The following is a 27,845-nucleotide window of genomic DNA, read 5'->3' as shown; positions in this document are numbered from 1 at the left end:
TGATTTGATTAATACTAAAGAAAAGTATGCATTGTTGCCGCTCAAAATAGTTTACTAGTTTCTTGGCCACAGTTCATAAATGTAGGTCACGAGTGCTATATTTAGATTTCACAATGAACTATTTGGGTGTCGTGCCCTCTCAGGTCATACTGGGGAAATGTCAAATGATAACAGTACGGTCAGCAAGTGATTTTTGAAACTTCTAAAATGAGGAAAGACAGATGGAAAGAAAAACAAAAGAGACAGCATTTGCAGAAACAGAGTGCTAAAGGAAAGAAAGGTAAACCAACTGAAGAGAAACAAGAAGCCAAACAACATAAAAGTTCACGAACAGAAGTACCGGAAACGGCTCATCTGCAGCAAAAAAATAATGAACATGAAATTGACGAAGGATCTGATGAAGTCTTAGATTCAGAGCAAAAGGTATAGTAGACTAAAGGCATGTAATCATCATGTCGTGTCAAATCACCTGGGTTAGGATATATCTGGTATGACTATAGTCAAATCACCCCCTGGGCTAGTATATATTGGGCATGACTATAGTCAAATCACCCCCTGGGCTAGAATATATTGGGTATGACTATAGTCAAATCACCCCTTGGGCTAGGATATATCTGGTATGACTATAGTCAAATCACCCTCTGGGCTAGGATATATCGGGTATGACTATAGTCAAATCACCCCCTGGGCTAGGATATATTGGGTATGACTATAGCCAAATCACCCCTGGGCTAGGATATATTGGGTATGACTATAGTCAAATCACCCCCTGGGCTAGGATATATCTGGTATTATTATAGTCAAATCACCCCCTGGGCTAGGATATATTGGGTATGACTATAGTCAAATCACCCCCTGGGCTAGGATATATTGGGTATGACTATAGTCAAATCACCCCCCTGGGCTAGGATATATTGGGTATGACTATAGTCAAATCACCCCCTGGGCTAGGATATATTGGGTATGACTATAGTCAAATCACCCCCTGGGCTAGAATATATCGGGTATGACTATAGTCAAATCACCCCCTGGGCTAGAATATATTGGGTATGACTATAGTCAAATCACCCTCTGGGCTAGGATATATCTGGTATGACTATAGTCAAATCAACCCTGGGCTAGGATATATTGGGTATGACTATAGTCAAATCACCCCCTGGGTTAGGATATATCTGGTATGACTATAGTCAAATCACCCCCTGGGCTAGGATATATTGGGCATGACTATAGTCAAATCACCCCCTGAGCTAGGATATATTGGGTATGACTATAGTCAAATCACCCCCTGGGCTAGAATATATTGGGTATGACTATAGTCAAATCACCCCTTGGGCTAGGATATATCTGGTATGACTATAGTCAAATCACCCTCTGGGCTAGGATATATCGGGTATGACTATAGTCAAATCACCCCCTGGGCTAGGATATATTGGGTATGACTATAGCCAAATCACCCCTGGGCTAGGATATATTGGGTATGACTATAGTCAAATCACCCCCTGGGCTAGGATATATTGGGTATGACTATAGTCAAATCACCCCCTGGGCTAGGATATATCTGGTATGACTATAGTCAAATCACCCCCTGGGCTAGGATATATTGGGTATGACTATAGTCAAATCACCCCCTGGGTTAGGATATATCTGGTATGACTATAGTCAAATCACCCCCTGGGCTAGGATATATTGGGCATGACTATAGTCAAATCACCCTCTGGGCTAGGATATATTGGGTATGACTATAGTCAAATCACCCCCTGGGCTAGGATATATCTGGTATGACTATAGTCAAATCACCCCCTGGGCTAGGATATATTGGGTATGACTATAGCCAAATCACCCCTGGGCTAGGATATATTGGGTATGACTATAGTCAAATCACCCCCTGGGCTAGGATATATTGGGTATGACTATAGTCAAATCACCCCCTGGGCTAGGATATATCTGGTATGACTATAGTCAAATCACCCCCTGGGCTAGGATATATTGGGTATGACTATAGTCAAATCACCCCCTGGGTTAGGATATATCTGGTATGACTATAGTCAAATCACCCCCTGGGCTAGGATATATTGGGCATGACTATAGTCAAATCACCCTCTGGGCTAGGATATATCGGGTATGACTATAGTCAAATCACCCCCTGGGCTAGGATATATTGGGTATGACTATAGTCAAATCACCCCCTGGGTTAGGATATATCTGGTATGACTATAGTCAAATCACCCCCTGGGCTAGGATATATTGGGCATGACTATAGTCAAATCACCCTCTGGGCTAGGATATATCTGGTATGACTATAGTCAAATCACCCCCTGAGCTAGGATATATTGGGTATGACTATAGTCAAATCACCCCCTGGGCTAGGATATATCTGGTATGACTATAGTCAAATCACCCCCTGGGCTAGAATATATTGGGTATGACTATAGTCAAATCACCCCTTGGGCTAGGATATATCTGGTATGACTATAGTCAAATCACCCTCTGGGCTAGGATATATCGGGTATGACTATAGTCAAATCACCCCCTGGGCTAGGATATATTGGGTATGACTATAGCCAAATCACCCCTGGGCTAGGATATATTGGGTATGACTATAGTCAAATCACCCCCTGGGCTAGGATATATTGGGTATGACTATAGTCAAATCACCCCCCTGGGCTAGGATATATTGGGTATGACTATAGTCAAATCACCCCCTGGGCTAGGATATATTGGGTATGACTATAGTCAAATCACCCCCTGGGCTAGGATATATTGGGTATGACTATAGTCAAATCACCCCCTGGGCTAGGATATATTGGGTATGACTATAGTCAAATCACCCCCTGGGCTAGAATATATCGGGTATGACTATAGTCAAATCACCCCCTGGGCTAGAATATATTGGGTATGACTATAGTCAAATCACCCTCTGGGCTAGGATATATCTGGTATGACTATAGTCAAATCACCCCCTGGGCTAGGATATATTGGGTATGACTATAGTCAAATCACCCCCTGGGCTAGGATATATCGGGTATGACTATAGCCAAATCACCTTCTGGGCTAGGATATATCTGGTATGACTATAGTCAAATCACCCCCTGGGCTAGGATATATTGGGTATGACTATAGTCAAATCACCCCCTGGGCTAGGATATATCTGGTATGACTATAGTCAAATCACCCCCTGGGCTAGGATATATTGGGTATGACTATAGTCAAATCACCCCCTGGGCTAGGATATATTGGGTATGACTATAGTCAAATCACCCCCTGGGCTAGGATATATCTGGTATGACTATAGTCAAATCACCCCCTGGGCTAGGATATATTGGGCATGACTATAGTCAAATCACCCCCTGGGCTAGGATATATTGGGCATGACTATAGTCAAATCACCCCCTGGGCTAGGATATATTGGGTATGACTATAGTCAAATCACCCCCTGGGCTAGGATATATTGGGTATGACTATAGTCAAATCACCCCCTGGGCTAGAATATATTGGGTATGACTATAGTCAAATCACCCCTTGGGCTAGGATATATCTGGTATGACTATAGTCAAATCACCCTCTGGGCTAGGATATATCTCGTATGACTATAGTCAAATCACCCCCTGGGCTAGGATATATTGGGTATGACTATAGTCAAATCACCCCCTGGGCTAGGATATATCGGGTATGACTATAGCCAAATCACCTTCTGGGCTAGGATATATCTGGTATGACTATAGTCAAATCACCCCCTGGGCTAGGATATATTGGGTATGACTATAGTCAAATCACCCCCTGGGCTAGGATATATCTGGTATGACTATAGTCAAATCACCCCCTGGGCTAGGATATATTGGGTATGACTATAGTCAAATCACCCCTTGGGCTAGGATATATTGGGTATGACTATAGTCAAATCACCCCCTGGGCTAGGATATATCTGGTATGACTATAGTCAAATCACCCCCTGGGCTAGGATATATTGGGCATGACTATAGTCAAATCACCCCCTGGGCTAGGATATATTGGGCATGACTATAGTCAAATCACCCCCTGGGCTAGGATATATTGGGTATGACTATAGTCAAATCACCCCCTGGGCTAGAATATATTGGGTATGACTATAGTCAAATCACCCCCTGGGCTAGGATATATTGGGTATGACTATAGTCAAATCACCCCCTGGGCTAGGATATATCGGGTATGACTATAGTCAAATCACCCCCTGAGCTAGGATATATTGGGTATGACTATAGTCAAATCACCCCCTGGGCTAGAATATATCGGGTATGACTATAGTCAAATCACCCTCTGGGCTAGGATATATTGGGTATGACTATAGTCAAATCACCCCCTGGGCTAGGATATATTGGGTATGACTATAGTCAAATCACCCCCTGGGCTAGGATATATCTGGTATGACTATAGTCAAATCACCCCCCTGGGCTAGGATATATTGGGCATGACTATAGTCAAATCACCCCCTGGGCTAGGATATATTGGGTATGACTATAGTCAAATCACCCCCTGGGCTAGAATATATCGGGTATGACTATAGTCAAATCACCCTCTGGGCTAGGATATATCTGGTATGACTATTGTCAAATCACCCCCTGGGCTGAGATATATTGGGCATGACTATAGTCAAATCACCCCCTGGGCTAGGATATATTGGGTATGACTATAGTCAAATCACCCCCTGGGCTAGAATATATCGGGTATGACTATAGTCAAATCACCCTCTGGGCTAGGATATATTGGGTATGACTATAGTCAAATCACCCTCTGGGCTAGGATATATCTGGTATGACTATAGTCAAATCACCCTCTGGGCTAGGATATATTGGGTATGACTATAGTCAAATCACCCTCTGGGCTAGGATATATCTGGTATGACTATAGTCAAATCACCCTCTGGGCTAGGATATATCTGGTATGACTATAGTCAAATCACCCCCTGGGCTAGGATATATCTGGTATGACTATAGTCAAATCACCCTCTGGGCTAGGATATATCTGGTATGATTATAGTAAATCATCCCCTGGGCTAGGATATATTGGGTATGACTATAGTCAAATCACCCCCCTGGGCTAGGATATATCGGGTATGACTATAGTCAAATCACCCTCTGGGCTAGGATATATCTGGTATGACTATAGTCAAATCACCCCCTGGGCTAGGATATATCTGGTATGACTATAGTCAAATCACCCCTGAGCTAGGATATATCGGGTATGACTATAGTCAAATCACCCTCTGGGCTAGGATATATCTGGTATGACTATAGTCAAATCATCCCCTGGGCTAGGATATATCGGGTATGACTATAGTCAAATCACCCTCTGGGCTAGGATATATCTGGTATGACTATAGTTAAATCATCCCCTGGGCTAGGATATATCTGGTATGACTATAGTCAAATCACCCTCTGGGCTAGGATATATTGGGCATGACTATAGTCAAATCACCCCCTGAGCTAGGATATATCGGGTATGACTATAGTCAAATCACCCTCTGGGCTCGGATATATCTGGTATGACTATAGTCAAATCACCCTCTGGGCTAGGATATATTGGGCATGACTATAGTCAAATCACCCCCTGAGCTAGGATATATCGGGTATGACTATAGTCAAATCACCCTCTGGGCTAGGATATATCTGGTATGACTATAGTCAAATCATCCCCTGGGCTAGGATATATCTGGTATGACTATAGTCAAATCACCCTCTGGGCTAGGATATATCTGGTATGATTATAGTCAAATCACCCTCTGGGCTAGGATATATCTGGTATGACTATAGTCAAATCACCCCCTGGGCTAGGATATATTGGGTATGACTATAGTCAAATCATCCCCTGGGCTAGGATATATCTGGTATGACTATAGTCAAATCACCCTCTGGGCTAGGATATATCTGGTATGATTATAGTCAAATCACCCTCTGGGCTAGGATATATTGGGTATGACTATAGTCAAATCACCCTCTGGGCTAGGATATATCTGGTATGACTATAGTCAAATCACCCCCTGGGCTAGGATATATTGGGTATGACTATAGTCAAATCATCCCCTGGGCTAGGATATATCTGGTATGACTATAGTCAAATCACCCTCTGGGCTAGGATATATCTGGTATGACTATAGTCAAATCACCCCCTGGGCTAGGATATATCTGGTTAATTATAGTCAAATCACCCTCTGGGCTAGGATATATCTGGCATGATTATAGTCAAATCACCCCCTGGGCTAGAATATATCTGGTATGACTATAGTCAAATCACCCCCTGGGCTAGAATATATTGGGTATGACTATAGTCAAATCACCCTCTGGGCTAGGATATATCTGGTATGACTATAGTCAAATCACCCCCTGGGCTAGGATATATTGGGTATGACTATAGTCAAATCATCCCCTGGGCTAGGATATATCTGGTATGACTATAGTCAAATCACCCCCTGGGCTAGGATATATCTGGTTAATTATAGTCAAATCACCCTCTGGGCTAAGATATATCTGGTATGATTATAGTCAAATCACCCCCTGGGCTAGAATATATCTGGTATGACTATAGTCAAATCACCCTCTGGGCTAGGATATATCTGGTAGACAGGTGGTCTTTCCATACAGGTTCACTAATTTATTCATGAATATTAATTAGGCATTGAATCAATGTATTAAAACAGATCTCGCAACCCCATTTGACACACTATTACACTACTGTACACAGTATCCAAACACTTTATTACAAATACAAAATGTTGATTTTTTATTCAATTTTAAATTGTATTATGTAAATTAAAATCATTTCAAAAAAGTCGATCATTGCACAATAATAATCAATCATGTTGTCTTAATTGTCGTTTTTGTAATTGAAATACATTGTAATGTTCTGCAACTTCATTAAACTGGTTTTGAGATTAAAAATATGTCATATTGTGTTAAAAGTGGAATGATAATTACGTATTGAAATCAAGTCTTATATAAAATATCATTATTGAACACAATTAAAAATGTTTCTCCTCTACCCCTGGGGTGGGGGTTTTGTGCCACAAAAATATGCCCCTGGTGGGGGAAACAATTGACTGGTGCATTATAAAACCATAGAATGGGTTTCATGAAGGTGTGAATTTGTTTTCATAGCGAATGAATCACTTTAATTTTGGTGCATTTTAAACAAATTTGGTGAGATCTATCTTTTGAGCTCATGGCAGTAAATCGGCTGATGATTAAAAAAAAATGCAAAAATTCTTGGTAAGGGATGTTACCAAATGAATTCTACAGCCAATGAAAGCATTTCATTTCAAACAAATTCACGCCTTTATGAAACCTGGTGTACATGGGTCCAGTTAAAATTTAGAATAATAATATTCAATGTCAATTAGTTTTGGTAAAAAAAATTTTTTTTTTTCTCAGGAATATTATCGCAAGTTTTCACGGCGTAAAGTTGAGAGTAATTGGGATAGATATGAAGGACTGCCAGATGATGAGGAAGAAGCTATACAAATGAGAGGAAGTGACTTCAGCATATTAATCAATCAAGCAGGTATCTGCATCACTTTAATAATTATATTTATACAACCAATGGTGATATGTGGTGAAGATCTCACGAGAAGCGAACTCTTGCCTTTTGCAAGTGTTAGAAAGCGATCACATTCAGGGCATGTCATCTGAGCGTATTGTTTACGAACAGTGTTACAGATTGCAATACAAAAATGTGGGTGCTTAGATTATCGCAGCATTGAATCAGTTCTTTCACAAACTCATTAATTTGCATTGCTATTTATGCACAGATTTTTGTATCAATTCGAATCAGATCTTCATTACATAATCACACCCTTGCTTTTCTTTATCTTATAAATTCTTGCTATAACAATGTGCAGTTGCTCTACAGCCATGTAGGAAATAAGTTTGCATGTAAAATAAACAAATAGATATCTGTTTCTATCGTCTGTGATTCACCAGATATAGGTTACACCAGGCACTGTTCTATGAACTACCTAGCTAGCCTGAACTCAACATATGAAAATCAGGTCAGACTGTTAGATTCAAACTTCACTCGTAACTACAATGTACATGGTACCTGTCTTTTAACATGATTTATGTGTGTACCGTACATGTCTATGTGACAACATGATAAAAAAAGTGGACTTTGAGGACACAGCAACAAAAAAATATTTGGTTATAATGAAAATAGGATAAAGATTTGCTTTCCTTTTTGCTCTTGTACGTTTATTTTATACGACTATCCACCATGCAATCCTACAGCTATATAGCGGTATAACTTCAAACAGTGATACCTAACTCAGGTTACTAGATGCATCTGGAAATTTAAAATAATTATTCCAATTTTGGTGCAAATTTGGTCCAAAAACAAAAACATTAAAAGTGCAGAAGCTTTGGCAACCAAGAAATGGATTTTCTTTTTCAGTTTAAAATTGCCGACTGGTAGCTTTCAAACCTTTTGGCCTCAGACGGGTTAATAAAAGTGTATTTAACTAATAGACTATGGTCTATATTATTGTCGTCTAAGTAGTCAATTAATTAATGCATATTGATACGACACAATATATTTTAATTAATATGCACTTGATTAAAAGTAATGATTGAAAGAAACTCTAATTTACCAATAACAAGTTAAATTATTGAAAGATTAAATGAACAAATATATACAAAGCCACTAATTAATAAATGATTCTCAAATTTTACTGCACGTATTAGTACCCAGTAGTTCTTAAAGTTGTATTGTCGACAAAACTAAGTTGAAAGCTCTTCATTAACTTGATCTTAAAGTTTTGCCTTCGTGAGTTGTACTAATCAAAAGTTGGTGTATTGCTTTGCTACAGGTAGACCTCTATCAGATTTCTTTATTTCATGATGGTATCTTTAATTCTCTAACTTTGATGAATATTTTTGGTAAGAAGTGATATTTACGACTTTTTGTTGAAAACAGCAAGTCCAATTACTTTGATACTATACATGTATATATATACCTCAGGTAGACCTCTCTCAGATTTGTTCATTTTGTGATGATATATTCAATTCTTTAATTTTGCTGAATATTTATGTTATTTTTGGTAAAAAGTGATATTTTCCACTTCTTGTTAAAAACTGCAAGTCCAATTGGTTTGATATTATATGTACATATAAGGTGGACCTCTTTCAGATTTGTTCATTTTGTGATGATATCTTCAATTCTTTAATTGAAAATGTGCATTGATAACAGCGGAGCTATCTCAGCCGAGGGACTGCTTGTTTAAATCCATTATAGATGCCAAACAAATGTGACCAGTTACAAATAAATTATCAAACATGCTATATACGCCGGGTATATACAGATTTCAGAACAATGTGATTAGTGGTTCTGAAAAAGATTTTTTACATTTCATTCAATTTTACAAAAAATTAATTGTATCACAAAAAGTCGTGTGATTTATGACATTGGTAGAACATATATCAATTATGTTACAACAAAAAATTCAAATTGCAGAGACAATGCAACAAATGAGTATTCTAGGTTTTATTAAATCCAAAATACCCGGTAGCTGCCAAACCATGAGACCAATCAAAGTTATTTGTACTAGTTTACATTAGCCTCTATCAACATAAAAAAAGAATCGGCAGCGTGCCGTTCAGTGGTTCCCTCAAACAAGCTCATGAAAAACAGTATGAAGAAGTGGAAGAAGAATCTGAATGATAAAAAAAAGGCTCCAATGCCCAAATGTGTGTTATTTTCAGCATAACAGCTGTTTATAATTTATAATCTACAGGCACAGCATCATCTCAGTTTTGTTTTCAAGATGAGAAAGAATGGAAGGAAGAAATGAAGTCAATTCAGGTATAAATTAATTTGAATGGCTTAATTATTTACTAGATTTTATTGGACCTAGATTTTGAGACTTTGTTTCACACATACATCACATCTTATATTTCGTTTGACAGATCAGACTAAAAATGGCTGGCTGGTGGCCATTTTGTTTCAGTGAATGCAGTTCTGTAGCCAAATCTCTAATATCATGAGCACTATTGTGGATAGAAACATTCACAGTGTTATATTTAATACATTGCACACTAGATTTGATCAACATATTTGATGTGATAAGGTCATGTGACCTCATTAAAAAATTTATACATGTTGTATCTGGAATACTATTGCAGATAGAGATGTTTAACGAGTGCTCTTCTTTATTTAGCAATGTCTGCTGTGATATAGTCTCAACTAAAAGAACTCTAAACTCAAAAATAGTCTTACAGTAGCCAAGCCAGGTTGCTAGGGAATCTGCCATCTCTGATGGCTTTCTTGTTTGCTTAATGTTTCATGAGTTGTCATCGCTCACTTGCAAATTGTATGTGAATTAAATTGCACTGTTAAATTGATTTGCAAGTGAAAATGAAAACAAACAAATCTTAATTAGTTTGTTGTTTAAATGATTTTTAAAGCATCGTGATATTGCTGATTCACAATTGTGTTTGTACTTGTTACCAGGATTTATCTTGTAACTGGATAGCAAGTGATACTGATAAACCAATGACAATACACATGTTTTCATTTTCTTTTTAATACACAATCTTAATCTACATGTAGTGTTGTTGTAACAACATTTTCGAGATTGGGCATAAACGAAATACATGTATGGAAGTCATGTAAAATAATGTTTTTAATATGAAATTCAAACATGTTCTTTACTTGTGGTCACACAGCATGCATTTGTATTACCATATTTTCACTGTTAGTGGTGCATGCTTTTACATTAATTACTGAGGTGTTTCTATGTTCAAAATTAGAAATATTTTATCGATTCCATATATAATAATTTGTTTTGGTTTATATGCACGTCTATTGGAGATTGGCTTCTAATAGAACAAATACAGTATGTGTGAACACGCATTTTATATGTTGCATTGAACTCGTATTGTACACAACAATAATTTTGCAAAAAGAAAAATTTAAAACTTAGTGAAAATCTATGATATAAATTTAAATCCTGTGAAAATTTCCTTTACTCATTTTTACTGATATAGTTGAGCTGCTAATCTCAGGTTAATTGGAACATTATCACACTGCCCTTTGAGTCCAATTAGAATATTGTTACATTGCCATCTAAGGCCACTTTGAACGTTGTTACACTGCCCTTTGAGTCCAATTAGAATATTGTTACATTGCCATCTAAGGCCACTTTGAACGTTGTTACATTGCCATCTAAGGCCACTTTGAACGTTGTTACATTGCCATCTAAGGCCACTTTGAACGTTGTTACATTGCCATCTAAGGCCACTTTGAACGTTGTTACATTGCCATCTAAGGCCACTTTGAACGTTGTTACATTGCCATCTAAGGCCACTTTGAACGTTGTTACATTGCTCTCTAAGGCAATTAAAATATGGTGTGTCATGGCGTACCAAGCCACAAGAGGCCTGTAACTAGTAATGAATCTGGCATTCTGATTGGTTCATCACTTTCTCGTTGCTTGTTCCATTTCCCTTGGTAACCTGGTGTCAGTGCTTATGCTCGTGGCCGTTCAGGGGTTTCCTTTTACTTTGGAAAGTTGAGCGAATAAAAAACTGTTTCTTTTGTTATAAATTTGCGCAGAAACAGTGAGAAATGCAAGAAACATCTCAAATATGCAAGTCTAAGCAGGCAAAATGTACAAGCATGGCTCCATTGTAGTATTACACATTTACGTCGAACGGAACTTGGAATGTTTTCAAATTACGTCACTCAGTCACGTGCCTTTGGGCTGAAATCCCGGCCCAGTGGAACAATATGGCGACTACTAGTTACCTGCTTCCTACTTGCCATTTGCAAGGGACGCTGGGAACCAGCGAAATTGAAAAATTGTTACATTGCCCTCTTAGGTCAATTTGAGTGTTGTTTCCACTGCCCTCAAAGGCCAACTGGAACATTGATACACTGCCCTCTACTGCCTATGTGAGTATTGTTACACTGCCTTCTGAGGCCACTTGGTACATTATTACGCTGCCCTCTAAGCTTGATTGGAATTTAGTTACACTTTCCTCTGTGACAATTATAGCATTGTTTCATATCAATTCAAGTCCTATTCAAACATTGTTCAAGGGTCAAAATTAAGGCCTATCCACCTTTCATTGCCTGTTCCTGTGGACATGTGAGCATTATTATGGTGCCCTCTAAGGCCAATTTAGGGTCATTACAGCGTCTTCTAAGGCCAGTTGATCAACATCATCTTGGAGGTGCACCACAGTTGTTGTTCAGCATTAAAATCAATGGATTCTGTGATGTACATGTATACAATGTGCCACAGTAAAACAACAATGTTTATGAAATGCTATGAATCCTTTGGCATTTTTTATGTGTTTGTTTTATTTGATATAATTCATCAAATGCTGCCTAGATGAGTGAATACTTCACATTGGATGTGTGGGTTACTCATTTGTTGTTTATTTCCTCCACAGATAGCAAACAATGTTCTCTCATTGGATGTTGATGCCCTTAGTTCATCACTGAACACCATACCACTACACAAAATACTGCAGATTGAGGAAGACATCTTTCAGGTATTATTCATGACAAATTCTGTACAGCAATAATGTTTTGTTCTCAAACAATTTCACATTGAGCATTCAAGTATCTTGACCAGTATGCCTTCAAAGTCAATATGAATCACAGTTATGCTAAGTTCCTGATACATGATTGATGCAACAATTATACATCGATCTAGTGATATTTGCACAGAATTTGTAATTTGGTAAAATAACAAAATTTTATATAAAAAAATAAGTGTAAAAAAAAGAGGATGGGGCCACAACATTTTAGTTTGTGTCTCAAGAAAACGGTGCAGCCACAGGCTGTTTTATTGCGTTCTTGTAAAATCTCCTTCTCAGCAGTCAATAAGCTGACTCGTCTTGATTTTTTGGATTCTGTTTTGACTTAATCTGAACTACTTTAATGAAAACATATTACTGTATCACAAGAATAGTAATTTCAAATACAATGTTGTGTATCTGTATTAATCTATAACTTTTTAATTGCAGCCAACCACCATTAGAAAATTTGAAGAAAAGGCAGCCGAAAATAAAAAGTTGTTGCTTGGAAAGACTGTACCATCATTAAAAACTACAAGTGTAACTGGACGTGATAGAGATCCTACTCAAAGTGAAATATGTACTGAACGAAAACCCACTGCTGCAACTCCGCACATTGCAGTTTTAAGTGAAGATCTAAAACAAAAAATAAGATGTGACATTGAAAGGACAGTTAAGCCTGATAGAGAAATAACACATCATGCTGAGGAAAAACCATGGCAACAAGAAGAAGAAGATGACAAAGCTGAGGATGAATTAAATTTTTTGTTGTCACTAGAAACACCAGTATCACAAACAGGTACAACTGTAATACCATATCTGCTCTAGAATTGTATCTGCATAGAAGTGCATATAAAACAAACATTTGCACGTATTGTGTACTGGATCATTAAAATATAACTTATTTTGATCATAAACACCTCTGCAGTGATTCAAAGAAAGGGAGGTAAAGGGTTCTAAAGCCAATCTGTATCTTCAAATGCCGTCTTTGAATGTTTGCTGCTGAAATTCTTGCAATGCAATTTTTTGAAAACTCAAATTAAGTTTGCAGAACCCTCACCAGGAGCAAATCAGATGAAGGCAATTTGTAGGTAAATGTATTTAATAATATTTTTATCATGATTGATTATTTTAGTAATGCCTAATGAAGACAGTAGTCAATTGGAAATACCAGATACTCAAATAAAAGGTAAGTTTATGTCCACGTCTGAAACAGGAATTTCCTGAAGCTTATTATTTGTTAATTACTGTTAAAAATCAAACTAATTTCCCCAATGCACCTTTTCTAGTACATGTCATGCCTCTAGTGACAAACTTCTATGATGTATGTAAGTAAAACATTGCATCAAATCAACAACTGTCGTTGGTTGTACAGTCGTTCGCCATCTAAAATATTGGAAATATTTCAAAAACAATATTTTTTTATTGATGATCAACAATAAATCAACAGCTTTCCGTTTACCCTTGTACTCAGAAGGTGTCTTATCTTGTATACATTTTTCCATTCAGAACAGATACTAAAGCAGAGTCCACCTACATTTTCTTTTCAAAACTTATTGTCATTGAATCTCTTTCTCTACAAATTACCAAAGATTTGTAGTACTTTTAAAATGTCCACATATTATCACCTAACCATACTGATTCATTTTACATACATTTGTCCATATTTGGACATGACACCAGCCAAATTTAAGTAACTCTTTACGAGGCATTCTTCATTTGTCAAAGTTTGCCAAAGAACAAATAGTTTTTCTTTTATTGGGGAGGTCATTGTGGACAACAAATATTGTAAATTTGCACAATTAAAAAAAAAAATAGGTTTCTTTTCTCAAGAAAACCTCTAAACTAAACTTTCGCACTGATTCATTATCAAATTAACTTTGGAAGAGATGAATTTTCGCAAATTTACTGAGTCAGTGATAATATTTCTCTGTTCTACAACAGTGACCTTCTCAGAATGTCATAAAATCATTAACATTTCTATAAATGAAAATTAAATCAGTTACAGTAAGATACAGCAACCAATAAATACTAGTGGTCATTGAAACAAACATTTATTTTAATTTAATTACTCAGATGATGGAAGTAAAGCAGTAGCAGAGAAAACATTTCAACCAAATAAAGAGAGTACAGAAGAATCCTCTGTTGACATTGAAGACTGGCTGGACAGTGTACTGGATGACTGAATAGCTGTACAACACTGTTCATAATAGTGTGCTAGATTTCCATCTCAAACTCTCCATACATTTATTCTGTACAACACTGTTCATAATAGTGTGCTAGATTTCCATCTCAAACTCTCCATACATTTATTCTGTACAACACTGTTCATAATAGTGTGCTAGATTTCCATCTCAAACTCTCCATACATTTATTCTGTACAACACTGTTCATAATAGTGTGCTAGATTTCCATCTCAAACTCTCCATACATTTATTCTGTACAACACTGTTCATAATAGTGTGCTAGATTTCCATCTCAAACTCTCCATACATTTATTCTGTACAACACTGTTCATAATAGTGTGCTAGATTTCCATCTCAAACTCTCCATACATTTATTCTGTACAACACTGTTCATAATAGTGTGCTAGATTTCCATCTCAAACTCTCCATACATTTATTCTGTACAACACTGTTCATAATAGTGTGCTAGATTTCCATCTCAAACTCTCCATACATTTATTCTGTACAACACTGTTCATAATAGTGTGCTAGATTTCCATCTCAAACTCTCCATACATTTATTCTGTACAACACTGTTCATAATAGTGTTCTAGATTTCCATCTCAAACTCTCCATACATTTATTCTGTACAACACTGTTCATAATAGTGTGCTAGATTTCCATCTCAAACTCTCCATACATTTATTCTGTACAACACTGTTCATAATAGTGTGCTAGATTTCCATCTCAAACTCTCCATGAGAGGACATTTATTTTTGCGAAATTGTGGCCTAACTGAAAACAAGTCATTGAAAATGACAGACCTTGTCAGATTTTTTCGACATTGTCTTTGTGCTCAACATCAGACGTACATAGTTTAAAGTAAAACATAGTTCACAAATGAAAGTAAAGCAACTTGAGGTGTATGTCTATGTCGTTGCACTGTTTGAAAGGTAATAAACTATGTTTGAGAAATGATGAGTTGTTGGTGATTTTTTTGTCATTATATCAAGTCACATTTTTGTTGCCACAGATGTATCTCTTGGTATTCTATCAATATACTTTAAAAAGATTAAACAGACGATCAGGGCATGTACACCATCAAATATAAATGGCCACCATTTCAACCATATTTGGTCAAATCTCCCTCCCAAAAAAAAAAGAGGTGCAGCCGTAACCTAATGATCACTTTGATCAACACACCAAAAATGATGATTTAATGTTTTTAAATAAAATTGGCTGTCAGTCGGCCACATTGAATCAATCACATAAAAAAAATGTTGGAAAAGATTGGTCAAAAATATGACCCCCAGAACACCATTTGTTAAAACAAAATGGCCGTCAGTCAACCATTTTGAATGTGTTCTGAGAAAAAAATGATATGTATCAATGCATGTACAAAATTTGAATGAAATGTGTCCCTAAATGAGCAAGTTCTAGTTCAAGAACTGAAGAAATGCTTAATGACCATTATGAATTGGATCATGAAATAGATGCATGTGAAGTTTGAAGGGGATTAGTCAAGGCATGTCAGAGATATAGCCCTGGAACAGCATTTATCAGTCTGCCATTTTGAATCTGATCTGGGGGGGGGGGGGGGATGACATGCATCAAGGACCCATTATTTTTTATGACAGATTTGGTTCTGGAATGGCAGAAATGCTTAATTGTGATGAATTTTTTGCACTAAAATGGCTGTCATTTGGCCATATTGAATGCATGTGCATGATGTATGCATGTGAAGTTTGAGTGACACTTGTATTTACATACTGATTACATATTACTAAAAATGGATGCAATAATGATTTCAATAAAAACAATGCTAAAAAATTAACCTGCATTGTTTGAGTAAATTTGCATTGCTTTAATAAATTACACAGTCCAGTATGAAATATTTGTGCAACATTTTTAGATGCTTAGCAATCATCTAAATTTTACTGACGTCAAAATATTGGTCATAAGATTTTATGATCACTTAAATAATTATCAATATGCAAATTAGTATATTTCTTTGTTTTAATTCTGACATCAAAATGATCAATCAATCGTTTTTTAAATTTATGCATTCTGAATGTAAAAACATAAAATAAGCAATAAAAAATTGTGCAAATTTGCTGTGACTTCACTTCTTGCATCTTACATTTTTGTATGGTTTGTATAATTTCTTCACATACTTTTTTTTTAATCTTCAATAAAGGATTTATTTACTCGGCAGTCACAGATCACATGAAGGTTGCATCTTATGTAATAACATTGATTTTCTTTATTAGTAGGAATTGTAAGCTTTCATAAAATATACGATTTAAAACAATTCTTCTATAAAAATAGTGTGAACTTTACTTCCTAAAAACTACTACCGGTACTATATTTCACAATCAAACACATTTTTGTAACGGTTTCATTTGAAACAAAATTGCCTACTGACATTTATAGGACTTTATTTTTGTCTCTTCTAACCCCTTTTTTTTCTCATTGTCACTGACTAGCAGCCTGTTTTGTTCTCAGAGAACACAAACTACATTCATGTTTCTAGGCTATACTATCTCTGATCAATAGAAACTAAGTAGCATACATGACAACATTGCACTCTGTGTAGATACGTCATAGCTGAAAATTTCTGGTAAATTATGGAAAATTCAGTATCTATTAGCTCTACTGTCATCCCAATAAAGGATGGAACATCAAATCAGCAATATTCATGCAGATTTTATGAGAAACTGTCTGCTTAATAATTCTTTTTAATGCTCATGAGGCACTGACAAGTTAATAATTGTCATCACTGCATAGCCCAGTAGAATCCACAATACTTTAATCATCCCATCGCGACGCTCGTTCAATTCATGTGGAAGAATCTCAAAAAATGTTATGTAGAGAAAAGTTCCTGTCGCTAGACCTTGCAGAAAGCCGTTAGCAAACAAGGCCTCTGGACCTGTAGTGGCAGCAGCCGAGGCAGCCATACCGATAGCTACCCCAATGGGAGACATTACAGCGAATGTAATAATTGACATCACCATGGCAACCTTACTCAACTTGCTTTGTATAAGATTCAAGGAAAAACTGAAAGCGACAACTCCTTTGTGGAGTGCAATAGCTATGAATAGTTCTAGTGTGCTGGAGACGTCACTTTGCAGACCCACTGCCATGCCTTCAAAGATTGAGTGGAGAGACAGAGCTAGGAGAAAGAGAACTGAACGCAATGCAGATCCACTTTCAGGTATATGTTGATGTGCCTCAGAAATGGATGTGGATCTCTCTCGTGCGATATTTCTATCGGGAATTACAGTTATCTCATCATCATTTTTGTTGTCCATGAGCGGTGTCTCTTCAGTGTATTTTTGTTCAACACGGTCAGTCGTAGGGGTTGCCGCCTGTGAATCATGGCACATCAACGCAAAATGTTCAGTGATTAGAATTATAAAAAAGCCTATTCCTGTTAAAAACTCTGCAAGGGGAAAGTGTGTATGCACATCCAATCCTTCTAAAGCACCTGCAAGTGTCTCTCGTACTTCAGGAAGCATGTGGATCAAACTTGTAGCTAAGAAGACACCTCCCGCAAAACAACTCAACCAACTGATGATGCGTTTCGTGGTACTGAATCTGTCTTGCGTTCTCACGGCATTTACACACACAAGGGGGATAAATCCAAATATCAATACTTCAGCCAGTAAGCCAAATAAGGCAATAGTCTTTGCTCCCATGACGTCATCCATGATTGAATCAAAGAAGTACACCAATTAAATTAAATATATCTTTTCTATGTTATAACTGTGAAAGAAAACAGAAAATGCGTTATTCTAAACATCTCTACAAATTTAATTAAATCCTGTGATAGCAAACACATGTAAAAACAGATATACCCCACAAGGCTGTGAAACATGAAAATATGATTCAAATAACATGTCAAATATACACCAAACATTTGTCTCATTTTCATTGGTTGTCTCGTCTGTTTATTACATCTGGGATGATTGCAAACACTGAATGCTAGGAAATATTTTTTTGTGAGGCATTGTGCTGATTCTTCTTCAAATTGGATTTTAAAGTCAGTAGATACAGCAACTTTCACGAAGGCATTAATGTTTTTTTTTTATCCTGGAAGACGGTCATGCCTCATTTGTATCAAAAGAATATGCTTTCATTGGCTATTTTGTAATTCCTAAGTCTTAGAGCGTTTCATTCAATCATTAATAAATTTATTGCTATGCATCCATAAACAACTTGTGATTAGTCAAAAATATTAATGAAATTTACTGTAATGACTAACAATAAGACAATGCAATTATTGTCACGATTATGCTAAAATCAGAAAAAAAGAAATGCGAGATTACACAGCACCTGAAAAGTCACCTCCCTGCAAAAATAATGGTACAACCCTTATATCTGTAGTTCTGGTGTGGTCAGTGAACTACATAATTCTAAGAGTAGGTTGGAAATACTGAGTAATATACATCACTGATTTATAATTATATTATTCTGAATCTATCAGATTATGTACTACCAGTATATATACTTATGTTTCCAAATAGAGTAGTTGTTTTATTTTAAAAGCATATCTTTGAAGATCAATTTTCCAGGTTTTGTAGTGCAAACATCAAATTTTCATTTTAATTTAATTTTCTACCTAAATAATCGACAGAGGTATCACAACTTTATGTATTTCCCGATTGGTTCCTTTTGATATAGCTCTATATAACTCGCTACAATGAGTTGAGTCCATCACTCTGATCTCTACTTCTCAACTGAGCATCATGTCTAAGCAAAAGCTATCCAGTCTGTCCGTATGTAATAAATTTGCAACATTCGACTGTGTCAAAAAAGGTGAAAGTTAGTCAAGGGTTGCACGTGATTTAGCAGTCGGTGAGTCAACTATTCAAGGGTAAAGAATGAAGAAAAGCTGAGAAAATTTGTTTTTGATGTTAATCAAGAGGTGGACTGAACAGAAAATGTGCAAAATTGCCTGACTATGATGACAATTTGTTTTGTAAAGGTTAATTGTTAGCCTTTGTTTCAACATTGATATAAACAGTTTGGTCAATGTTTTGAGAATATATCAAATAGAATATATTTTGGTTATCAGTATATCACTTTTTTGTGGATAGGTGTGGTAATACCCATGTTCCAGTTTGAAGGAAAGTTACCATACCACTCCCTACAATTAAATTGAAGAGTCATTGAATCACATTGAATTACCGGTAGTTTTACCATTTTTTAGGCTGCTAATAGCCCTTTTGAATTTTTATCTGGCTGGTAAAAATATTTCTTTAATGTCACTGTTTTTAGATTTGGATGCATGTACAGTAGGTTTTTGAAAGGTTCATATCATTTTTGATCTTCAAGTTTCATTTTTTTTTCTTGGTTTCCCATAAGTCTTTTGTCATTTCCCAATATTTATCAGGACAAAAATGTATTTGACTTCCCTCTTTCTTTTTTAAAGCATTTGTTCACAGTCGTGTTCTAGGTTGTATCATTTGAATATTAAAAGTCTATTCTGTGGATCTTTGCTTAGATAAAAAGTTTTTGATTTTTTATTCTTTAAATTTCAAGAGCTAAATAATAATAAATTACTAATGGTAGCTGTATCAACAGATTTTTTATTATTGTCAAATTGTATATGGGCAAACTGCATTTGGGAACACTAATTTTTATGTATGGTGGAACTATTTACTGAGCTCTGAAAGTGCCCACTTTACCTTAATTGGTGTTCAGAATTCTAAAAGGGGACTGGTTTTTATTTGTCTGTGTAAAGTATACAAATAGGGTATGCTTTTGACATGGATACCCATACTCCAAATCAGTACACTCCACCCCCACCCCACCTGTTAGCAATGCACATTCCAATTAAAGAACAAAAAATATCATTAGAAAATGAACAATATGTATAATACATTGTATCAAAGCTGCAATCAGACTTTCTGTTTTCAACAACAATTTGAAAATATCACCTTTAACCAAAAATAACAAAAATATACATCAAAATTAGAGGTTTGCTCAAGGCACATAAGAATTGTAGTTTCAAGAAGATGTTGAAAATGTAAAAAGTTGACATGGACGACGGACGCCAGACGGACAATCATTCTTATGTTAAGCTCCGCTCGACAGCTGAGCTAAAAATTGTTCTAAAAAAACTAGGTGTTCTGGTTTTCCCTAAAAAATATAATGCAAGTGCAATCAGATAATCAAAATTAAGCAAATGATAGTTTTGTTGATCTGAGAAAGTTGTACTGACCCAGGATTAATTCACACATGAATTCATGCATCAGGTCACTCATGGCATGCATATGTGGTAGCATTGAACTTTCAACCTTTCAATAACATCATAGAGAAGTGTCACTACAACTAGTACAATTTAATTTAGTAAACACATTGAATTATCAATACAATTGTTATGATTCATTTTACAAGACTGCGTCTGATTGGCTACCCAACCATAACACCTAACAGTCAGACCAATCAGATAGCAGCTTCTTTGACAGTTTTGTAATCGAATTCTGCCTTCTATATGCTTTGCCTGGAAAAGTGTCACTACAACTAGTACAATTTAATTCAGTGAACACATACAAGTGTCACTACAACTGGAGCAATTTAGTTCAGTAAACGCAGGACAGTGTACAATTTAACTTGGTAAACATAGAGAAGTGTCCACTGGATGTACAATTATTACTGCTTGTTAGCTTCAGTAACTGCATACAGGAGGTCATTTCTGAAGCCGGTTTATACCCAACAATTTAGCGTGGAGCGGACAGATCACGTAGATCATGTGATTTTCTAGCCTCATTCCACGCTGAAATACATACAATGAGAAACATTTCCTTTTCACGTGCCAGCTATATGATAAAGAGAGAACCAGCCTTTTTACTAAACATAAAATGTATGGAGAGACATTAATAAACATATTAAATAATAAAAACGATCACATAATTAAAGACGTTTCAAAACACATTTATACTTGCTTTATGCTTAGGGAGCAAAAAATCAAACAATAACTTCAGTACCAGCTGTCTCAAAAAAAAAACCCACAAAACACAGATTTACATTTATTTACATTATATTACAATTATTCATTTGTCTCTTATTGTGAGATATGTATTTATTTCATTCATTTACAGTATTTTTAGTATTTCCTTTTATTTTCATTTTTTTTTATTTTTACATGTTTTTGACTTTATTGTACTTTATGTCAAGATCTCAAATGGGATACGATAGCAATAAAGAATTACTTACTTACTTACTTACTTACTTACTTACTTACTTACTTACTTACTTACTTACTTACTTACATAAGAGAACAAAAAAGAATATTGTGTGAAACTCTGTGGCACTGTCTGTTCGTAGGGTTGCTAAAGTCAACACATGGGCTGCATGTTGTCTTCAGATTTTCGGAGAGTAAATCTTTACATTTGTTTTAATTCTATTGTATTTTGTTAGTATGGTATAGACATTCATGCATCGACTTCAACACCGAGGGGGGGGGGGCAGTTGATACAAAATTGTGACCATTTTTATACCCATAAGTACAATTTGTGTAGATATTCGCTCATATACGAACCCAAATCAGAGAAATATTACCGATATTTATACCTATCTTGGCCAAAAATTAGACCGATACTTATACCTAAAATCCGAAAAACGACACCCATTTCAGGGGCACGTCATAGGCAAGTTCTATGTATTGCTCCCCCCCCCCCTCCCGAGCTTCAACAACCAACACGAATAAATCGTCGGCCCGATTCGACTGTGACTAAGAAGTGCAACAGTGGGTGCGCATCGTCAAGAATAATCAATGTAGCTCATACCTTCCTTTCACTCTGAAACGTTGGTTGGAAGCCTGCTGTGCTGTCTGGACGGAGATGGCACGAGTACTGATTTAATATGCGTTAGAGCGAGATCCCATTGCAGGTCAGACTGGTTGACCTATCAGACAGCATACACTTACAAGGAAGAATTAGATACGTCGAAAAAACTTGCAACAAACAAGCTGCTCTCTGATTGGTCTGCCTGTTAGATGTTCAGGTTGGGTAGCCAATCATGTATATCTTTGTAAGCTTCGCATTGACTCCCGTCAAACGATAATTAAAAGTGGTAATTGACGTACCGGTAAATGCATGGAAGTGTGACATCCGCAGAAGTTTGCACAGATACGGCGCATGCTTTGTTTGAGGGCAGTATTTTGTTTGACGCACCACTCTTTCATACAAACACGTTTTTTTTTTTTTTTTTGTAAAAAAGAACAGTAAGGAGTCTATATAAAGTCTATATAAAGAGAAAGTGCTGATCTTGACAGCAATGTCCGCGAGACGAATGAAATTCTAGTCAATAAATTCTCAAAGATCAACGGACGTCATTTGAATCAGTGCCACAAAAATCCTGTAATAGCGGGACTAATTGATAGTCAGGATAATTGAATGGAAAACAAAAATTACACAGTTTGTGCAAACAGTTTCTCTTAATACATTTTGGGAAATTGCCTATACGTAAATGTTTGACCTCAAATCCCATACTTAACATACACAGATCCAAAAACGAATCGACATGCATATATGATAAAACTTTGTCCAAAATGTCCAAAAATATGCCACGAAACCGGTTCAATGTCTGAGAACAGATGCATACACCACATGTGTGAGTCAAACTAGTAGTTTGTACAGTTTAGTAATGTATATGTTCATTTCATCAGAAAAAAGGAAAATACAAGTAGTTAAATAGATAAAAAAAACAATCTGATGAGGACTGTGAAAATAGTTCTACTGAACTAGTCTAGTCCACAGCCCTGCCATGCTAGTAAACTTATGTGCATAGGTCATTGACAGACAGAAATTATTTATAATTTTAAATCTATATTAGGAAACAAAATAGATGAAAATACAATTCATCAATAACTATTTATCAAATAAATAAATAAATAAATAAATAACCAAGCAACCAGTTGATATAATAATTAATTAACCTGTTATGGAACAATTAAATGAATCAAACAAAAATCAAACAAAAATAAGAAATATAAATAATGAATTGGTAGGGAAAAAAACAATAAACAAAATCTTTCAAGCAACTAACAAATATGCCCTAGTTAGCAAATATAACACAAAGAAAATAAAGTAACTAAAATACTAATAATAGTCAAGAAAGATGGATATGCCAGTTAACTACTTATGAGATGGGTCTTTAAATCTGATTTAAATTGATTTCTATTATTTGAACTTTTTAATAAAACTGTGAGGGAGTTCCAATGTGTAACAGCTGCATATTGAAAATTATGCTGGGAAATGGACAAATGTAATTTAGGAATTGACAAGTTTCTTTCAGTTGTTGCTTTAGTAGGGTAGCTATGTGACGGATTGCTTGCATAATACCTAAGACTACGGGCAAAACGGTTGTGTTTGAGGTCAAAAATAAATAAACATGATTGAAGTTTGCAAAGTTTGTGAATATCGAGAATTCCAAGTTGGCGAAAAAGGGGAGCAGAGTGAGCATGAAAGTCGGAAAAAGTTATAAGTCGAACTACCTTTTTTTGTAGACAAAGAATTGGCTCAAGTAAAGTTGGATAAGTGTTTCCCCAAATTTCAATACAGTATGTTAGATGAGGAAGGATTAATGTATTATATAGTAAAATTAGTATAGAACGAGGAATATAGTGACGAATTCGGGATATAATACCAATTTTGGGAGTAATAATTTGTCTCACTTTTTCTATATGAGGTTTCCAGGTAAGTGAGAGGTCGATAGAAACACCTAAGTACTCGTATGTAGCTGACTGTACGCCCTCTATCGGCGTGCCCGTCATAGTTAGACGGCCTATTATTTGGGTTCGTTTTTGGGGCGTTTTCATAATCATATAATTAGTCTTGTCTACACTCACTGTTAGTTTGTTAGCATTACACCATTCTATCACTTTACAAAAGTCGTTGTTAATTGTGTTAAGGTCAATAGTATGTGTTTTCATGAATTTAAACAGATTAGTATCATCGGCAAATAAACGAAAAACAAATGCATTAGTGGATTGGTTAATATCATTAATATAAAGAAGGAAAAGAATTGGTTCTAAAATGGAATCCTGTGGAACACCGCATTTAATTAGTCGTTTGACAAGATATTTCAGATATTTATATTAAACAATAATTCATAACGAAATTACCTATTCACCTATAAACGATTTTCATAATTACTGATTACACAAGAACGTTACAGAAAAAAAGATAATTTGCTATATTCTCTATATTTTTGCCTTTTATTTGTCTTGAATCGTGACTGAAAGAAGCTGAAAAATATTACAAACTATGTAGTGTGTTTAACAACTCATGTATGAACAATAACTTTAATAGATATGATTTTACTTGGTAAAAATACTGATTTGTTTCTGCATAAAAACGAAAGAATTTCACAATGTCGAAAACGGAAAGTCATTATCGCAGCGTTACATGCACATTTAAACCATAATGCCATACTACTCATTTGACAGTACATGCAGGGCTGTGTAATTTGCATATCCATCGTAACGCGCACTTACAGCGGAGGGATCGCCACCTGCGCACGTGCGAGAATTGAGTCCGCTCAAATACCTATATTAAATTAATATACATGACTAAAGTGGTGTGCGGGGAGAAGAAAGTAGCTGACAACACTCGCCCCTCGTGAAGTTATGCATATACACTATTATAACAAATATTTCAAAGCTGTTATTACGATCGAGACAAATTTAATGGCCGTCGATAACAACTAAAAAAGCAAAACATGCAGTGCCCGGCTAAAAAGTTTGAATCTAATTTGAATCTACCCAACTTATTCGTGTGTACCCCCACATGGTGTAGGCTTCATCGCCACAACAATAAAGATGGTGGCCTCCGTGGTGTTTATGATGTTTGTGTCACACCAGCAAAACACAACAGAATTTAATTCAACACCCACTTTCACAGTAGTACAGCTAACTACGCTCCATTATATCTGGTGTTCTACACTAGATCATGATAACGTTTAATAGAGAAAACTCAATCATTTCGGAACCTCAATGAAAGGAACACAGTGTTACCTGCTACATGCAAAATGTGCATATATCAGATTTGAATATATTATAGTATACGACTTGGGTGTTTGTAAATGAATCCAATGTTTTTACATCATTGAAAGAAGTTGTTAAACGATGATAATAATGAGCGTTAGTCTGGCGTAGAATTTATATGTCTGAATTATTCATCCTAATTTTGTATTGCTTGAGACAAATTAAACGAAAATACAATGATACTCAGTAGCGGGTTCAAAAGAGGCCTGCACCTCTTAAGGCCGTCGTCATTCTTAAATATATATCCCATAATGCAACCAGGAATTGTGTCATTGTGAAGACGCACCCCCCTAACTTAGCAACTTTCAGTCCTCAGCTCCTGAGAGCGAGGTTATTTGTAGATATGTTGGTGATCGCCGCTGTGTCTGCGGAAGTACTATGGGAAATTGCATGATGGGAGTGAAAAGTCTTTTGATCAGTAGGATAATTTTAGAAAAGTGAAAACTAGAGTGACTGTGAAATAAAGGTTGGTTTTAAATATAAAATATCATGGAATCTGGATGAAATAATGAAAGGAAATTGAACGGGTATGAAAGTAAATGTGGCAAGAATGCAAGGTCAGAATCCGGGGGTCGAAATACGTCACAATACATCCATCATTATCCATCGGCTGTCAACAACTATGGATGCGGTAAAAGTCTTGATTTGCAGTTTGCGTGAATGGCCGGGAAAAATCATGCCAATTCTGTGCTTCAGTAAGAGTATTTGCTGCTTTTTATGCAATGGAAATTAATTCAAGTAATGCTGCCAAAGGACATTCCCTTCTAGTAAACAAAACAACCCTGGGACGTTTATCTTGAGAAATTGAGAAGACGAAAATCTCTTGGGACAGTCGTTGTTGTGAAACAATGGACATACTTCTCCAGGGTATCAAGGATAGTTTTGATTATTAAAAAAGGGAAACTGCTGCTTTATGGAAAAGCAAAAAATGTCAATGTCATTGACCTGTCATGAATTTGTTTTTGCGTATCTGTTGACCGACTTAATTAGCTGATTATTAGCTGAATTGCTGTGTTATGTCTGTCATCGTTTAGGTCTATTTGAAGTTTTGGACGGAACTTGGCTCAGTGGTTTGGAACTAATTACAAGATACCGTCGCTATTCTGACATCCGTAGTTATTAATGTAGTGAACGATTAATCAAAAGATATGACGTATTCAGTACTTAGTGTGATTGGCTTTATGATTGAAGGTTACGCCCTAGAGTCTTTTTACTGTTTTGTAATTGGTCAGAGTTTTGAAAATGAATAAAGAGAGTTTGAGTTGGTCTTGGCGAGTACTCCACGATAGACGAGTAGAGAGAGGGTGCAGTCCTGGGCAGTCGAGTCCAGTCCTGGAGAGACTTGGGGCGAGCCTTGACGCAGTCTAAGAGAGTCTTGGGTCAGCCTTGCGAGAGTCTTGGGGACTTTTCCCCAGGGCGCTGTGTCTTATAGAGTGCTCGATTGACCGACTAAGACGAGAGCTGAAACGTATTTCGTTGTGTGTGTCTTATTTGACTGTAAAGTTAAAGTGACTTTCCCGATCCCGTACCTCAAGGGGACGAGATAGAGAGACGAGACGAGTTCCCCCCTGACAAGTGTGGAGAACCCGAGAGAAAGAGAGATTTTACCCCTGATAGACCACAGTAATTCTAAATCGATGTTGGTTTTAATTGGTGTTGCCTGTTGTAGAAGTAATAACATTGCGATGTTTTTGAGTTTAATAGTAAATTATTAATATTGAGAAATTAATAGTAAAGGGTAGACTCCCTTTTGATTAACATCAACCAGTATAACCTGGTTGACAACAATGAAATTCTAACAACAAGGCAATTAGGTCAAATTAATAAAAATATACAAACATCATTTATATCAACTTGGAAAAGTGAATCACAAAACGACAATTAATCAAACCAAAATGAAATATAAATAAATTAAGAACATACAGAGAATTAAAAAACAATTTTGCTTTTGAAACCTACCTTGTTACCCTGCAAAATATTAAGAGTGACAGGCACAAAGGAATACCCCTTGCTAATAGATTATGTAACCTTTGTGATCAGAATCAAGTAGAAGATGAATATCACCTAATGATGTCATGCAAA

The 27,845-nt window shown here is 36.2% G+C and overlaps 1 protein-coding gene and 1 pseudogene across 2 annotated transcripts; one reads left to right on the top strand and one right to left on the bottom strand.

Annotated features, from left to right (window-relative positions):
* The first annotated feature begins 10 nt into the window (after window positions 1-10).
* Window positions 11-15,688, top strand: LOC102800957 (cell death regulator Aven-like). Its single transcript, XM_085495483.1, has 7 exons — window positions 11-423; window positions 7,401-7,530; window positions 9,755-9,822; window positions 12,417-12,518; window positions 12,996-13,344; window positions 13,681-13,734; window positions 14,622-15,688. Exons 1-7 carry the CDS (start codon window positions 208-210, stop codon window positions 14,729-14,731), a joined length of 1,029 nt encoding a protein of 342 aa, XP_085351609.1. The 5' UTR covers window positions 11-207; the 3' UTR covers window positions 14,732-15,688.
* Window positions 15,689-16,950: 1,262 nt separating this feature from the next.
* Window positions 16,951-22,616, bottom strand: LOC100376110 (zinc transporter ZIP1 pseudogene; annotated as a pseudogene). The gene is made up of 2 exons (XR_013420289.2): window positions 22,504-22,616; window positions 16,951-18,475 (listed from the first exon to the last, which is right to left on the bottom strand). The product of XR_013420289.2 is annotated as a zinc transporter ZIP1 pseudogene (transcript).
* Between the last annotated feature and the right edge of the window lie 5,229 nt (window positions 22,617-27,845).

This window comes from Saccoglossus kowalevskii, chromosome 2 (genome assembly GCF_978046115.1).
Source record: "Saccoglossus kowalevskii chromosome 2, keSacKowa6.1, whole genome shotgun sequence".
Lineage (NCBI taxonomy): Eukaryota > Metazoa > Hemichordata > Enteropneusta > Harrimaniidae > Saccoglossus > Saccoglossus kowalevskii.
The sequence above is the reverse complement of the archived record's forward strand: the minus strand, read 5'-3'. Positions and strand labels throughout refer to the sequence as shown.